Source organism: Aquarana catesbeiana, linkage group LG01 (genome assembly GCF_042186555.1).
Source record: "Aquarana catesbeiana isolate 2022-GZ linkage group LG01, ASM4218655v1, whole genome shotgun sequence".
NCBI lineage: Eukaryota > Metazoa > Chordata > Amphibia > Anura > Ranidae > Aquarana > Aquarana catesbeiana.
This window is the reverse complement of record NC_133324.1, coordinates 564251699-564269202: the sequence shown is the minus strand read 5'-3', so window position 1 is coordinate 564269202 and position 17504 is coordinate 564251699. Positions and strand designations below refer to the sequence as shown.

At 47.4% G+C, this 17504-nt stretch overlaps 1 protein-coding gene across 8 annotated transcripts in view; it reads left to right on the top strand.

Moving 5' to 3' along the window:
- The first annotated feature begins 6576 nt into the window (after positions 1 to 6576).
- The window catches only part of PWWP3A (PWWP domain containing 3A, DNA repair factor), a 124586-nt gene continuing 113658 nt past the window's right edge, over positions 6577 to 17504 (top strand). For 3 of the 8 annotated variants that reach the window (XM_073596839.1, XM_073596819.1, XM_073596830.1), the window contains exons 1-3: positions 6579 to 6735; positions 9525 to 9574; positions 12815 to 12901. Coding sequence is in view for 1 of the 8 variants with exons in the window: in XM_073596781.1 (XP_073452882.1) it covers positions 12845 to 12901 (57 nt within the window). In the remaining 7 variants the exon portion in view is untranslated. Of the gene's footprint in view, positions 6736 to 9524; positions 9575 to 12814; positions 12902 to 17504 lie in introns of those variants that run through there. The other 5 variants (XM_073596801.1, XM_073596790.1, XM_073596781.1 and 2 more) reach the window with 4 other exon arrangements.

Here is a 17504-nt window from a genome sequence, read left to right as displayed (position 1 = left end):
AGATGTAGCACTGCTGTTAGTGCCGAATAAAGTTTTGTAAGAAGAAGCAATCATGTTGCCGGCATTTATTGCTATTATGTGAAACTTACCTGAAAACGAAGCATTCATCGCTGGAGACAGCGTTCATCTTCACCCAGTCTTCCTTCCGGGTTCGGCTCTGTGACTGACCGAAGCTGCCGGTAATGGCACAGGGCTCTGAAGAAATGGCACGGGCGGCTGTTCTTTCAGAGCGCATGCAACAGTGATTTTACTGGCTGCATGTACAATAAATATCTCCTAAACGGCGCACCTTTACACTACTTATCAGTAAGCCTTATTATAGACTTACCCAGTGCTGTGTCTTGGCCTAGGCTGACAAGGCCTAGGCCTAGGGCGGCACTTTGGGGGGGGGGGGGCAGGGGCTTTTTTGCCGCCCCCCCCGCACGAAACCTCCCCCCGACCCGTCCTCCCCACGTCCCGCACAGATTCAGCCTCCCGCGGCTGGCTCCCGCTCCGATACAGCCTTTCGCGGCCGGCTTGCCTTGTTATATATCGTGCACTCAGCACTGGCACAGTATGGACACGTACTTGAACGGGGGGGGGGGGGGGGGGGAGCGACTGACCATGGCTGACTGTCACCTTAACTGGTGGAGGCGGAGCATAATGCTCCGCCTACCCACCTCCGCACGACATCATTGCATGCAGTCCAGCTCGTGGAGTTGGGATGGGTCTCTCTGGTTACCAGAGGAGGAGGAGCGAGAGAGAGGAGGATGAGAACGGCGGGAACCCTCAGGTAATTGATGAGAGCGAGTGAATGGATAATGGGTTGAAACAGCGAGCCAGGAGTCAGGACCAATTTAAAAACTTGTATACCGTAACCCAGGCAGCTTTAGTAATGCCGCCACTGTGCCCATTAATTGCCGCCACAGTGCCATCAAACGCAGCCACTGTGCCCATCAAACGCAGCCATTGTGCTCATCAAACGCAGCCACTGTGCCATCAAACGCAGCCACTGTGCCCCATCAAACGCATCCACTGTGCCATCAAACGCAGCCACTGTGCCCATCAATTGCAGCCACTGTGCCCCATCAAACGCAGCGACTGTGCCATCAAACGCAGCCACTGTGCCCATCAAATGCTGCCACTGTGCCCATTAAATGCTGCCACTGTGCCCATCAAACACAGCCACTGCGCCCATCAAATGCAGCCACTGTGCCATCAAACGCAGCCACTGTGCCCATCAATTGCCGCCACTGTGCCATCAAACGCAGCCACTGTGCCCATCAATTGCAACCACTGTGTCAAATGCAGCCATTGTGTCCATCAAATGCAGCAACTGTGCCCATCAAATGCAGCCACTGTGCCCATCAAACACAGCCACTGTGCCCATCAATTGCCGCCACTGTGCCATCAAACGCAGCCACTGTGTCCATCAAACGCAGCCACTGTGCCCATCAATTGCCGCCACTGTGCCATCAAACGCAGCCACTGTTCCCATCAAATGCAGCCACTGTGCCATCAAACGCAGCCACTGTGCCAAACGCAGCCACTGTGCCAACAAACGCAGCCACTGTGCCCATCAATTGCCGCCACTGTGCCATCAAACGCAGCCACTGTGCCCATCAATTGCAACCACTGTGTCATCAAACGCAGCCATTGTGCCCATCAAATGCAACAACTGTGCCCATCAAACGCAGCCACCGTGCCCATCAAACACAGCCACTGTGCCCATCAATTGCCGCCACTGTGCCATCAAACGCAGCCACTGTGCCCATCAAACGCAGCCACTGTGCCATCAAACGCAGCCACTGTGCCATCAAACGCAGCCACTGTGCCATCAAACGCAGCCACTGTGCCAACAAACGCAGCCACCATGCCATCAAACGCAGCCACTGTGCCCATCAATTAACCCCACTGTGCCATTAAACGCAGCCACTGTGCCCATCAAATGCTGCCACTGTGCCCATTAAATGCTGCCACTGTGCCCATCAAACACAGCCACTGCGCCCATCAAACGCAGCCACTGTGCCATCAAACGCAGCCACTGTGCCCATCAATTGCCGCCACTGTGCCATCAAACGCAGCCACTGTGCCCATCAATTGCAACCACTGTGTCAAATGCAGCCATTGTGCCCATCAAATGCAGCAACTGTGCCCATCAAATGCAGCCACTGTGCCCATCAAACACAGCCACTGTGCCCATCAATTGCCGCCACTGTGCCATCAAACGCAGCCACTGTGTCCATCAAACGCAGCCACTGTGCCCATCAATTGCCGCCACTGTGCCATCAAACGCAGCCACTGTGTCCATCAAACGCAGCCACTGTGCCCATCAATTGCCGCCACTGTGCCATCAAACGCAGCCACTGTTCCCATCAAATGCAGCCACTGTGCCATCAAACGCAGCCACTGTGCCAACAAACGCAGCCACTGTGCCCATCAATTGCCGCCACTGTGCCATCAAACACAGCCACTGTGCCCATCAATTGCAACCACTGTGTCAAATGCAGCCATTGTGCCCATCAAATGCAGCAACTGTGCCCATCAAATGCAGCCACTGTGCCCATCAAACACAGCCACTGTGCCCATCAATTGCCGCCACTGTGCCATCAAACGCAGCCACTGTGTCCATCAAACGCAGCCACTGTGCCCATCAATTGCCGCCACTGTGCCATCAAACGCAGCCACTGTGCCAACAAACGCAGCCACTGTGCCCATCAATTGCCGCCACTGTGCCATCAAACGCAGCCACTGTGCCCATCAATTGCAACCACTGTGTCATCAAACGCAGCCATTGTGCCCATCAAATGCAACAACTGTGCCCATCAAACGCAGCCACTGTGCCCATCAAACGCAGCCACTGTGCCCATCAATTGCCGCCACTATGCCATCAAACGCAGCCACTGTTCCCATCAAATGCAGCCACTGTGCCATCAAACGCAGCCACTGTGCCAACAAACGCAGCCACTGTGCCCATCAATTGCCGCCACTGTGCCATCAAACGCAGCCACTGTGCCCATCAATTGCAACCACTGTGTCAAACGCAGCCATTGTGCCCATCAAATGCAACAACTGTGCCCATCAAACGCAGCCACCGTGCCCATCAAACACAGCCACTGTGCCCATCAATTGCCGCCACTGTGCCATCAAACGCAGCCACTGTGCCCATCAAACGCAGCCACTGTGCCCATCAATTGCCGCCACTGTGCCATCAAACGCAGTCACTGTGCCATCAAACGCAGCCACTGTGCCAACAAACGCAGCCACTGCGCCCATCAATTAACCCCACTATGCCATTAAACGCAGCCACTGTGCCCATCAATTGCCACCACTGTGCCATTAAACGCAGCCACTGTGCCCATCAATTGCAGCCACTGTGCCCATCAATTGCAGCCACTGTGCCATCAAACGCAGCCACTGTGCCCATCAATTGCCGCCACTGTCATAGTTGCCAACAGTCCCGAATTTCCCGGGACAATCCCGATTTTGGGACCCTCGTCCCGGTCGGAGGCTGTCCCGAATCGGGATTTGCCCAGGGAAAATCGGTGTTTGCAATTTGCATTTTTGGGAAAGGGCTTCAGTAAAATGGCGGCCGGTCCCGCCGCTTGATCGCTCCCCCTTGTGTTCAGTAGAACGGGGAAGGGGGCTCGATCCGTGCAGCCAATGAATCGGCTTCTCCTCTTGCACGGATCGGCCCCTCCCCTCTCCACTGAACACACAGCGCCAGACGCTGCACCGGCGGCCGCTCTATCTCTGTGCTCACTGCTGGGGCCTGGGGGGCGTTATGGGAGGGGAGGGTCTGCTGAGGGCGTCTGCACTGATGGAGGGGGTTCTGCGGTTCTGCTGAGGGGATCTGCACTGATGGAGGGGGTTCTGCTGAGGGGGTCTGCACTGATGGGGTTCTGCTCTGAGGGCGTCTGCACTGATGGAGGGGGTTTGCTGAGGGGGTCTGCACTGATGGAGGGGGTTCTGCTGAGGGGGTCTGCACTGATGGAGGGGGGTCTGCTGAGGGGGTCTGCACTGATGGAGGGGGGTCTGCCGAGGGGGTCTGCACTGATGGAGGGGGGTCTGCTGAGGGGGTCTGCACTGATTGGGTTCTGCTCTGAGGGCGTCTGCACTGATGGAGGGGGGTCTGCTGAGGGAGTCTGCACTGATGGAGGGGGGTCTGCTGAGGGGGTCTGCACTGAGGGGGTTCTGCTCTGAGGGGGTCTGCACTGATGGAGGGGGGGTCTGCACTGAGGGGGTTCTGCTCTGAGTCGGTCTGCACTGATGGAGGGGGGGTCTGCTGAGGGCGTCTGCACTGATGGAGGGGGGTCTGCTCTGAGGGGGTCTGCACTGATGGAGGGGGGTCTGCTCTGAGGGTGTCTGCACTGATGGAGGGGGGTCTGCTCTGAGGGGGTCTGCACTGATGGAGGGGGGTCTGCTCTGAGGGGGTCTGCACTGATGGAGGGGGGTCTGCTCTGAGGGGGTCTGCACTGATGGAGGGGGGTCTGCTCTGAGGGGGTCTGCACTGATGGAGGGGGGTCTGCTCTGAGGGGGTCTGCACTGATGGAGGGGGGTCTGCTCTGAGGGGGTCTGCACTGATGGAGGGGGGTCTGCTCTGAGGGGGTCTGCACTGATGGAGGGGGGTCTGCACTGATGGAGGGGTCTGCACTGATGGAGGGGGGTCTGCACTGATGGAGGGGGGTCTGCTCTGAGGGGGTTTGCACTGATGAGGGGGGTCTGCACTGATGGAGGGGGGTCTGCACTAAGGGGGTCTATACTGACTCTGCTGGGGGCACCTGATGCAAGGAGGGACTCTGCCGGGGGCACCTGATATGTGGACAGACTCTGCTCGGGACACCTGATGCAAGGACGGACTCTGCTGGTGGCACCTGATGCAAGGATGGACTCTGCTGGTGGCAGGCGATGTGGCAGGTGACACGCTCAGGGATCCCATTGATTCTAAATTATGGTGAGTTGAATGATTTATTTTTATATTACAATGTAATAATAGAAATAATGTGCTTCAATCATCCTGACACCATAACAATCATGGTGCCGGGATGATTGAAGAGCTAACACCAGGTGTTTGGAGTATCTTTATCTGCTGGTTGTTAAACTTTCTAGAATACACATATTTCTATTGTTGTGTAGGATCTGGGGCTGCTGTCCCTTCATTCCTCTCTCCCCCTTTCCCTCTCCATCCCTTATTCATCTCAGACTCTAACCACACCCCCTTTGAGCCACGCCCATTGTTTCACGTAAACCACGCCCATTTTTCGCCGCGACGCGCGTTGCAGTTTTTTATTGCTAAGCCACGCCCACAAACGCATGCCCCCACCCCCTAATTATTATACGGCTCCGCCTACAGCCAAAAAAGTGTCCCACATTTTTTTTTTGCAATGTTGGCAACTATGCACTGTGCCATCAAACGTAGCCACTGTGCCCATCAATTGAAAGAGGAAGGGGTGTGGTTTACAGGTGACGGCGTGTCTTAAATAGGAAGGGGTGTGGCCTCGACAGGAAGGGTGGGTCGTATTTAAATTAGGGGGTGCATGAGTTTAGTCAGGCCTAGGGCATCACAAAACCTAAATACACCACTGGACTTACCTACAGGTAAAACTTAAAGGAGTTGTAAAGGCTCAAGGTTTTGCACCTTAATGCATTCTATGCATTAAGGTGAAAAACCTTCTGTGCTGCAGCAGCCTTACTTACCTGAACCCGATTGTTCCAGTGTCGAGAATGAGCCCAGCAGCTCCAGCCGCTGTCTCTGTCCAGTCGCAGTCCCAATAAAAAAAATCGCTGATCACCGCCATTACTAGTAAAAAAAATAAATAAATAAATAAATAAAAAAATAATAAAAATGCCATAAATCTATCCCCTATTTTGTAGATGCTATAACTTTTGTGCAAACCAATCAATATACGCTTATTGCAAATTTTTTTTTTTTACCAAAAATATGTAGAATACATATCGGCCTAAACTGATGAAGATTTTTTTTTTTTTGGGTGTGGGGGGGATATTTATTATAGCAAATAGTAAAAAATATTTGTTTGTTTTTTTCAAAATTCTCGCTCTTTTTTTGTTTATAGCACAAAAAAAAACGCAGAGGTGATCTAATACCACCAAAAGAAAGCTCTATTTGTGCGGACAAAAAGCGCCAATTTTGTTTGGGTACAGCGTCGCACGACCGCGCAATTGTCCATTAAAGCGACGCAGTGCCGTATTGCAGAAAACGGCCTGGTCAGGAAGGGGGTAAATCCTTCCGGGGCTGAAGTGGTTAAAGATGGAAGTTTATTTCCTCTATAAGAAGTTTCACCCATTACATTGTGAAAGCATTCCCTCCAATTGTCCAGTCCTGTGGAAGCTTATCCCTGCATGGCCGTGCACAGTACTGATAACAGCAGTGAAGACTCACACAATATAAATGTACCTCCTTTCTTTATATCAGCTCGAAGCTCTGTTCTAGTAAACACGAAGCTCAGCAGCCACGCCCTCAATCGTCTACTAACCGTACAAGTGGGAAGGACACACGTTCTGCAATGCTGAGCACGCCACTCCCGCCCTCCACTCCACGCCTGTGTTTACCAACAACTCCCCCTTCTCCACATTACACACCGCCCTGTTCATCGAAGTGGGCGGAGTCTGCTGGCCCCGCCGTTCAGTTTCTTGGGCGTTCGGACTGGCGGTTTTGTTGGAGTGGGCGGGTCTTTCTCTGCCAATCACCGGGGAGGTTGTGTGTGTAGGAAGGCGGCTTGTGTACACAGGGATCAGGTAGGTAGTGGTGCGTGTGAGCGGGAGTCATGGCTTTAGCTCAGCTCCCTGTTTGTAGCAATGCGAATTTTTAAAGTGTCGGACAGGAGACGTGAGCTTAGTCTTAGTTGCTCTACAGTATTATATACATGTTTATGTAGAGAGAGGACTTGTTAGATGTAGTTCTTAGCACTGAATAACGTCCACAAATGATGGCAATAGTAGGACTGAACTTCCTATGTATACTTGATGGGGGTGTGTAGGCACTTCCTGTATCCTCCTATACTGTGTATGTCTATGGGCATTCTCAGGGCTCATGCAGACGGATGCTGAGCTCTGTACTGGGGTGCACTTTGCTGTATGTGCATCCACCTCAGAGCTGCATGCAGGGAATCTACAGAAGTAGGCACAGCGGCTGTATGCACACAATTGCATGTCAAACTTTGCATGCGGGCAGGAGTGGGTGCACAGACGTAATCGTAGGTCAAACTTTGCATGCGGGCAGGAGTGGGTGCACAGACGTAATCGTAGGTCAAAGTTTGCATGCGGGCAGAAGTGGGTGCACAGACGTAATCGTAGGTCAAAGTTTGCATGCGGGCAGAAGTGGGTGCACAGACGTAATCGTAGGTCAAAGTTTGCATGCGGGCAGAAGTGGGTGCACAGACGTAATCGTAGGTCAAACGTTGCATGCGGGCAGGAGTGGGTGCACAGATGTAATCATAGGTCAAACTTTGCATGCGGGCAGGAGTGGGTGCACAGACATAATTGTAGGTCAAAGTTTGCCAGGAGTGGGTGCACAGTTGACGTAATTGTATGTCAAAGTTTGAGAGTGGGCAGGAGTGGGTGCACGGACGTAATTGTAGGTCAAAGTTTGCATGCGGGCAGGAGTGGGTGCACAGACGTAAAATCATATGTCGAAGTTTGCAAGCGGGCAGGAGTGGGTGATGTTTACGTTAACCCTTGAACCTTTCATTCAACATGTCTAAGCCAATGTGAATGTTGGCGTTATTGCAGTTGGATCCCATATTCAGCATACTCCTCTTCTTTTTAAGTAACCCAGAGATCACCCTCCCCCTCCCAAACCTAGAGTATAACTAAAGGCAAAATGATTATTTATTTTTTTGATAGAATGGAGATTGATTAGAACACCTATTGGGTTTTTATTACTACCTCTGCCGCCCGTTAAGGAGATTCACCCTCTCTATTTGTCCTGTTTACCTTTTATCATTAAATGTGAAAGTAAAAGAAAACCCTCATTTTGGGTTGTCCCCAGAAAAGTAATAGAGGGGCAATTTTCCAATAGGGACACTACTTCTGGTGACCTGGAGGCCCCCAAGGAATTCCCTTTAATTTGCAGGGATTTCCTTACTTCCTGTTTTGCCCATGGGACAGGAAATTAAGGTAAATAAAAAAAAAAATAAATAAATTGACTGGGCTTATAACCCTCCATTACTTTATCCAAAAAGGGGAAAAAAAAAGTTTACCTTTAGTTCTACTTCAGTCTCAGAATTCTCCACTTTCAGACCCCTTTCACACTGAGCCACCCTGGGCTTCAGCGTTAAAGTGACGCTATTTTTACCGTAGTTTTAGTGGCGCTATTTGGCAAAAGGGGTTAAATCTGCCCGCAAAATGTCACTGCAGCAGCGCTTTGTCAGCGGTATAGCAGCACTGCCCCATTGTTCTCAATGGGCAGGGGCGCTTAAGGAGCGGTGAGTTCACCGTTCCTAATGCGCTCCAAAGAAGCTGCTAGCAGGACTTTTTCTGACGCCCTGCCAGTGCACCGCTCCAGTGTGAATGGAGCCACTATTTTTAACGCTATAGCGCCTCAGTGTGAAAGGGGTCTCAAAAAAATATTAAAACTTTTACATTAAATTCTAAACAAGTCATTAACTTTCCAGGCAAGTCTCTCCAGGTCCCTTTATAAATACCTTTTTATATGGCCCTCCAAACCTGCCTGTCTAAAACACATTATATAAAACACATATGATCGGTCACCGTCTCTCTGCTCTGCCCCCCCCGCACTCACTTGAGCGCTGGTCTGTGGAGGGAGCCGGAGTGGCTGGCTTAGCGCCGGTTCACATTAGAAGCGGCACGACTTGCAGGTCGCCTCACCGAGGCGACCTGCACATGACTGCCGCGGCGACTTGCAAGACGAATTCTGTATAGAAGTCTATGCAAGTCGCCCCCAAAGTAGTACAGGAACCTTTCTTCTAAGTCGGAGCGACTTGCGTCGCTCCGATTAGAACAGTTCCATTGTACAGAACGGGAGGCGACTTGTCAGGCGGCTAGGTCGCCTGACAAGTCGCCCCCGTGTGAACCGGCTGTCAGTTTCTCAGCGGCGCACTGAGAAGCTGTGCCAGGTGCCGATCCAGGGTTGTGGGCGGATTATTGTTGTGATCTTGCTCCAGCCTGGAACGGCTTGGTGATGTCAGCTGACAGCAGGCTTCAGCTCGCTGTCTGCTGAAAATGGGTCACAGGAGTGCAGAACGAACTGCACTTCTGTGATCCACAGGAGAAGTAAAGCCATTTTTTTTTTTTCTGGTAAAATGTTTAGAGTCCAAAATTTTGAGTGTTCATTCACAACAATGAGCAGTGGTGGAAAATGGGACAGAATCTGTGAATAGTTGACAGATGTAACATGGTTGGAAATGGCACCCTAATATCAGTGAGACATGCTGTGAAAGATGGACTTGGCCTTTAACTAGATAAGGATCATTATAAACTGCCAATATTTTTACTTGGTGCAATGATTTTAAGAGCTCAAACCAAACGTAACTTTTGCTTTCTGCTGTTCTTCTTTTCTATTTCAGTGTATTAGAACAATTACCTTGACGTTGAAACATGTAGTTTAATCGTGCAGGTAAGTATATGGTTGTGCTTTGCTTGCTGCTTTAACTTCTACATTAAAAAAATAGTTCACTTAATAAAGTCAATGTTAGTAGTGATATAGGAGCTGTGTTTACTTTAAATATCCAATCAATTGTGAGGGGAAAATCAATCTATATATAAATAAAATAGGGCTTTTGTTAGCACATGATTGGGTATTTAAAATGAACACAGCTTTGCCTAAGTTACTAACATTTACTTTATAAAGTAAACATATACTTTGCATAGTGAACAGCTTTTTTTTTTTTTCTTTAACACCGTAAGGGGTTAAAACAGAGGTTGTAGTACTTGCCTTGCACCCTGGCTGTGGTGCTCTCCTCCTCTGCCTAAAGCTCCAATTTGTGCATGGCATCCTCGCATACAATGCAGGTAAATTTAACCCTGTATTGTTCACTGAGGAGGCTGAAGTGTGACTGGAGACAAAAGCTGTTTACAAGCTGCATGGGGACCGATTGTAGTGCTGGGGGGATGCTGCTGGAGCGAGGAATAAAGGTAAGTACAGTGGGTATAGAAAATAATCACCCCCTTTAACCACTTGATTACTGGGCACTTAAACCCCCCTCCTGCCCAGATTTTCAGCGCCGACGCAGTCTGAATGACAATTGCGCGGTCATACAACACTGTATCCAAATTAAATTTTTATCAATTTTTTTCCCACAAATAGAGCTTTCTTTTGGTGGTATTTAATCACAGCTGGGATTTTTATTTTTTGCTAAACAAACAAAAAAGATGGAAAATTTTGAAAAAAATAAATAAAAATCATGTTTCATAGTTTGTTATAAAATTTTGCAAACAGGTAATTTTTCTCCTTCATTGATATGCGCTGATGAAGCGGCACTGGTGGGCACAGTTAAGGCGGCACTGGTGGGCACAGTTAAGGCGGCATGGATGGGCACAGTTAAGGCGGCACTGGTGGGCACAGTTAAGGCGGCATGGATGGGCACAGATAGGTGACACGGATGGGCACTGATGGGTGGCGCTGGTTGGCACTGGTAGGCCGCACTGCTGCCTATTGCTAGGTGGCAGGGGGCACAGGTGGGCACTGAGGATCTTTTAGCAGCTTGCCGTGATTGGGACTGATCACGTGTTCGGGGGTCGGGATCGACCCCTTACTCCGATCTGTGATAGGCGAGTCTCATAGACTCGCTGATCACAGAACGCACCGCACACGCCCTGCAGGGGGCGCGCAGGCCGCTCATGCACGGGATGACATCAATGAACGTAGTCCCAGCAAAGCTGGTCCGCGCTGTAGCTGTCATTTCAAGTGGTTAAAATAAACACATTTTGTATCTTTGCAGCCTGAACTGAAGATAGTTTTTTGTTTTATCCCGCTGTATGCACTCAGTGCAACTTATAACATCCAAGTGAAAAATATAACCCCACCATGTCAGAAATAATAAAAAAAAAAAAAAAAAAAAAGTGTCAGTTTTTTGTTGGATTACCTTTTGCTTTAATTACAGCCTTTAGTCAGTTGGGATATGTCTCTACTAACTTTGCACATTTAGACTTTGCAATATTTGCCCACTCTTCTTTGTGGAACTGCTCAAGTTCAGTTAAATTTGATGGTGACCGTTTGCGGGCTGCAGTCTTCAAGTCATTCCACAGATTTTCAATGGGGTTTAAGTCTGGGCTATGACTAGACCATGCATGGACATTTACCTTTTTCTCCTTCAACCACTGTGTGGTCATTTTTGCTGTGTGCTTTTTGGTCATTGGCATGTTGGAAGGTAAACTTTCTACCCGTTGACCACTTTCTGGCCGAGGGCAGCAGGTGTTCCTCAAGAATTTGAAGGTATTTTGCCCCATCCATTTTTCTTCTATCCTGACAAGTGCTTCAGTCCTTGCTGCAGAGAAACACCCCCATAACAGGCTATAAACCTCACTGAAAATCTGTGGAATGACTCGAAGACTGCAGTCCACAAACGGTCACCGTCAAATTTAACTGAACTTGGGCTGTTGTGCAAATAATGCAAAGACTAGATATGCAAAGTTGGTAGAGACAGATCCCAAGAGATTAAAGGCTGTAATTAAAGCAAAATGTGGTTCCGCAAAATACTGACACAAAGGGGTTGATCCTTTTTCCAACTCAGTCATTTTTATTTCCTGAAATGTTGATGTTATCTTTCACTTTGCTGTTATAAGTTGCACTAGTAAATGCAGCTGGATAAAACAAAAAACAGTGTCTGTCTTTATTTCAGGCTGCAGAGCAGCAAAATGTGATTATTTTAAAAGGGGGTAATTATTTTCCATACCCACTGTATTTATGATTTTTTTTTTATGAACCCTAGCCATAACGAGCATTTAAAGTGGCTGTAAACCTCAGACATGAAATATAAACAATACATATCCTACATGCATATGGCTACCAAGGGACAGTCTTTAAAGCCTCTCTATTAAGGGTAGGGGAGCCCCAGTTTTATATGGGGGGGGGAACACCATGAAGATTATATACCTAATGGTCCCCTAATTTGTCTCATACAGACACTGTTCTCCTGAATGAGGACCAGGCCCCAAAGATAGATTTATATGCGCTCACCTTGTATCCAATTGGCCTAGCTTGTTAGGTTCCCTCCGTGTCTTATACTGCCAAGGTACTGACAGGATACTTTCCAACACTGCCAGTCCTCTCTTCTTATATGCCCTTCTAGCTGGGATGGTCTCTGTACAGCGCGTGATGTCTTCCCACTTTGGCATGCAAACAACACAGATCCACACAATGACATCACGCACATGTGCAGTTAGGCTCCAAATACCCAATGAGTTTGGCGCCCACTATAGGGCCTTGTGCTGCCCAATTCACACTGCCACTTAGCGGGGAGCCTCTGGCAGCACATGCCCCCACCTTAGCACACTACATACTCTCCAAAAAGACAACACTCTTCCATCAGTCTGATGGGATTTATTTGTCCATGCCGAACGTATCTGAAAATAATAAAAAACATTTACTTAGTAAACAGAAACCAGCACGGCAAACCAAAAATCGTGATTTTCAAAAAAAAAGTTGTCAGATTTGAAAATAACATGGCTTTAAATAAAGATCTTCAAACTCATGTAAAACTTCATGAATTGTGCCAGTGACTTGTAATTGTAACTGTAATTGACATCTTAAACTCATCACTTATCTCTCTATCCCTCCCTTCTTCAATAATTGTACTAAAACTACTGAGCAAAAGTTAATCTCCATTGAATATTGACACCTATTTTATTCTGAAAGCTCCACAACAAACCTGTATGAACATGAACTATGGATTCTCCGGCTTTCATTTTCTGTAACTGGAAGAGCCGCTTCTGGCCTGCAAAGGTGGGTAGCAGGTTAAAGTGTAACACCTGTTTTTGCTTTTTCTTCAGGGCTGATTTGTGTACCGTATAGGTCGAATTTTTCAGCCCCTTCTTTGGGGCTGAAAGTGCCCCCTTCGACTTATACACGAGTCACCGCCGTCTGCCTACATGATCAGCGTGTCATGCAGGCAGACGGCGGCCAGCGTGTGCTGCATACGACTCGGCAGTGGCTCTCTCAGTTCAAAAGCCGCGCCTCCTCGTCTGTGATGGGCAGTCAGTGTGCAGCCTATCACGGACATTCTCTCATCCTCGTCCGTAGTATGAGGATGAGAGAATGTCCGTGATAGGCTGACTGCTGGGAAATGGAGTTTTCTGCCTATCATGGACGACGAGGAGGCGCGGCTATTGAACAGTGAATGGCCGCCGAATAGGAATAGCGAACGCTGATCGATGCAGAGCGGCACATGGAGGCATGCACAGGACACAGGTAGGATGCACACAGACACAGGAACATATACACATGACCACATACACAGGTACATATACACATGACACAGTTACAGGACACATGCACATATACACAGGACACAGGTGCAGGACACATTACACATGCACATATACACAGGTACAGGACACAGGTACATGACACATATACACAGGACACAGGTACGGGACACAAGACACATGCACATATACACAGGTACGGGACACATGCACATATACACAGGACACATACACAGGGAGGTATACAGCTGCAGATGGGCATTGTTGACCTTCTTTTTCCACTTACAGTAGCTGCTGCATTTCTCACCCTCGTCTTATACTCGGGTCAATAATTTTTTCCCATTTTTTTGGTGGTAAATTAGGGCCTTGACTTATACTCGAGTATATACGGTACTTTTTGCAATAAAACACTCAAGAAAACCTCGGTAGGAAGATAAAATAATCTGGTTGGCCACACTTCCCAAATCACCTTTATTGTACAAGTCTTCACTAAAATAACAATGACATAAACGCAGCATAGGAGAAAAAAAAATCTTTGTTTCACACTGAAACAATTAGAATTTTTTCTTTCTCTGAATTTTTTTTTTTTTTTTTTTTTTTCCCTCTATGCTGCATTCATGCCATTTGCAATTTTTTATTGAAGATTCATATAATAAAGGTGGTTTCGAAAGTGCAGCCAACTGGATTTTTTCTTTTCTTATTAAGACAACTGTGAACTGGTCCAGCACCTGATTAATGTGTTAGCAGCAGTGTATTTAGTGAACTTGCCTGGATCTGTGTCTCTTCCTTTGTCTTAAAACCAACTCAGTAGTACATTAATATGCTTTTACTAAAAGAAAGTTTTTACAAACCGCTTACAGTTACAAGAAAGCATTACAAGACGTACAGTACAGAGTACTATAGATATGCATATACTAACACATGCTATCATTTCCTAGCAAGTGAACATTGACAATAGTCTGTATGCAATAGGGATACCCTAAAGTATTTTGGCTTTTGTTATAGTTGATCCACGATTTACTTGGCTAACAAGATTACCAACATTAAACAATCGCAAGCAAACTGGTTCTTGATCCTGGCAATCTCTCTCGATCAATCTCTCTCTCTCTCTCTCTCTCACTTAGTGTTGACCTGTGATAAAGTCCTCGCTTGGTCTGGAAACGCAGGCATGGCTGCTCACTCTTCCATTCATCCTGCATCTCTCTTTTTCCACCAAACTTATCTCTCTAGTTCCCTCTCATTTCCTGCCAAATTTCCTATTTAGCAAGTATTTTCAAATAAGCTACACAAATTGGATATTTAAATGAATCCCAGCTACTGACTAAAATACAACCCTTCAAGTACCAAATTTTAACTAAAAGGGACATTAATTGTACATCGCAAGATAAATAATTCTTAGACCATTAGGTTATACCCCACCCCTAGGTGATTAGACACTGGCAATTAGCAAATCTTGACTCAGCCCTGCATAACCCCTCTCACTCCCAGCATTGTGTCAGTGTTTTGCTATTTAGAAATTAGGTGAGGGGGCACTATACCCAAGTGAATAATACTAACACCTATGGTATTCAATAAATAAAGCTTAAACCTGCAAAGTCAATGTGCTCCAAAATAAAGTGCATGAATAACATTAAGTGCATCATAAAAAATTAATTGTGCTCTTCTGGACGTATATTCTCGATTCTTCAATGAGAAATATCAGTAAACCATCAATATTTATTCACACCTGGAAAAAGCCACAGGCTTCCTGATGACGTAATTTGACGAAACATACGTTGAGGCGTAGTTTCCAGTTGCGTCACTTCTGGGACCCAAGCAGTCAGTAGGTGAAATGTAAACCGACTCCAGGGCTTGAGCAGAGTGGTGGCGATCCAGTTGCAAACAAGCAAACCTTTCTAGTGCCAGAGAGGGCACTTTATATGTAAGCAGCCTGTGCACATGTTTTTATATATTTTAATTAAATTGAATTACACTACATAGTTTTGTTTTTGGATTTATGATGGCATGGCGAAGTGGAGGAGTACAGTTCTGGATCCATGTTAATTGTGTCATATGTGACGAGCTATAAGGATATTTAACACCCAAGCAATTTTGTTGACCTTTTTAGTTAAAGAGGTCATGGCAGTCTGGTGAGTGGTTTTCCAGAGCACATCGGGTGTGAATGAATATTGGTGGCGATTGGTTTATTTCACCTTTAAAGAATCAAGGATAAACATCCAGAAGAGCACAATGAACTTTTTGAACTTTAAATGTTGAATGTACCTTGTTATTCATGCACTTTATTTTGATGGACAGTGACTTTGTATGTTTTAGCTTTATTTATTGAATACCATAGGTGTTAGTATTCACTTGAATATAGCGCCCCCTCACTTAATTTCTAAATTGTTTAGTGTTTTATACACATTTGGAGACAGCAGCTTTATCATCAGATTTTGCTTATTTTACATTTCAAAACACTTTGGCGTGGGGTTTATTATTTGTCGTTTTTCTTTTTGCTAGCGTCCGTAGGTGGTGAACATGCCTCTTTCTGATGTGGGAGTTTTTCCTTTTATGCCATGCAAAAAGATTGCTTCCTGCTGCTGAGCCTTTGTGCTCTGGAGAAGCAACATTTATCCAGATCTGTCGGTACAGACTTTTGTTTCCAGGGACTGTGCCCGGACCCTTGGGAGAAAACGGCAATGGCTTGTAAGCTGCTGCGTGCACTGGACTCCCGCAGAATGTGCTCACCTTGGCAGGCGGTTACATCTTGTGAGTTAGCTGGTAGGTGCTATACAGGTTCAGGACCATGGTCTGCTACAGCAGAGCTCAGTCCCTGAAGACCCTGCAGGTTGTGCCTGACTGGAGAGGTGATGACTGAGCTGTTTGCATTTCGCCAACAATTTCCACGTGTATTGCCTCAGTTTAGGGGTCCTTAGTGCCGAGTTCCCATCCTTAGACTGTGTGAAGCTAGGGCACAGTTGAGGTTCCCCATTGCGACTGGTGCAGAGTTGTGCAGTTGGTATGGTGCTGTCTAGTGGGTCAGTAGGTGCTGGACATGTGCGTGCTGCCCACTTCAGTGGCAAGAGAGGGCCTCTGGTGTTTCTGCATGCGCGTGCAGGAGCAGCCCACCCATCTGTATTACTATGCAGACGCGACTGTGTTGGCAAATTGCACAGGTGCTGTCTTGGTTGTGTCCCTTTCTGCCTGGGATGTGCTGCATTCAACCTCTTCAGCTCTGCATTGTACTACATAGGCTGCATCAGGACCTTAGAATGGTAAAGTGGTGGTACTGTGAGTAGTGCGCCTCTTTTTGGCACAGCTAGCCAGACTGTCTCCAGTACTGATGTGCTGGCGAGAGTCTTCCTTCCACAAATTCCATTATGGGGCAACAGACTGCTCTGTCTCTGATTTACCATCTGGTTTCTGACCCTCTACTTCAAGGACTACTTCCTCTGGCCCAAGGAGGAACTTCCTTTCTCTTTCTGCTGTACTGCAATGACTGGCGGTAAAGATTTAGATGTGGTGTTTTTTTTTTTTTCCCCGTCTGTTGTGAACTCCCACCCTTTTTAAGGTTGGATGAGTAAGAAGAAAAGGGAGAAGGCTCAGAGGAAGTAGACTCCTGTGAGGCAGAAGCGTTCTCTCAGGAGGACACTCCAGCTTCAAACATTTCCCAAATTTAAGGGACCACGGTAAGTTTTCTCATAGGTGATCCGTAAGAACTTTCATTACCAGAACTCTTTTGGCCTAAGGTGACAAGGTTGAGGTCTTAGAAGGCTGCCAAGCCAGCCAAATTTATTTTCTCTACATCCTCATACTGAAGATGAATTATAAAAGGACTGGCCTGACCTAAATAAGGATTTTGTGCCCCATATGCAGTTTGTGCAACAAGACTGCTTCTGTAAGAAGTGGTCTGTCCAGGCTGTGGACATTGCAATGTCTTATATGAAGTTACACTGTCAGATTTGGTGACTCACCCTAATGAAGTGAAATCTCCAGAGGACTTATATTGCATCTGTCATTCCACAAGACCATGTGTGGTTCCACATACCAGAAGGACAATATCGCAACGAAATTGGGCAGATTCCCAAAAGTTTGGTATACAGTGCTCAATGAGCCTATCTGCCTGTTGATCTCATATCCAC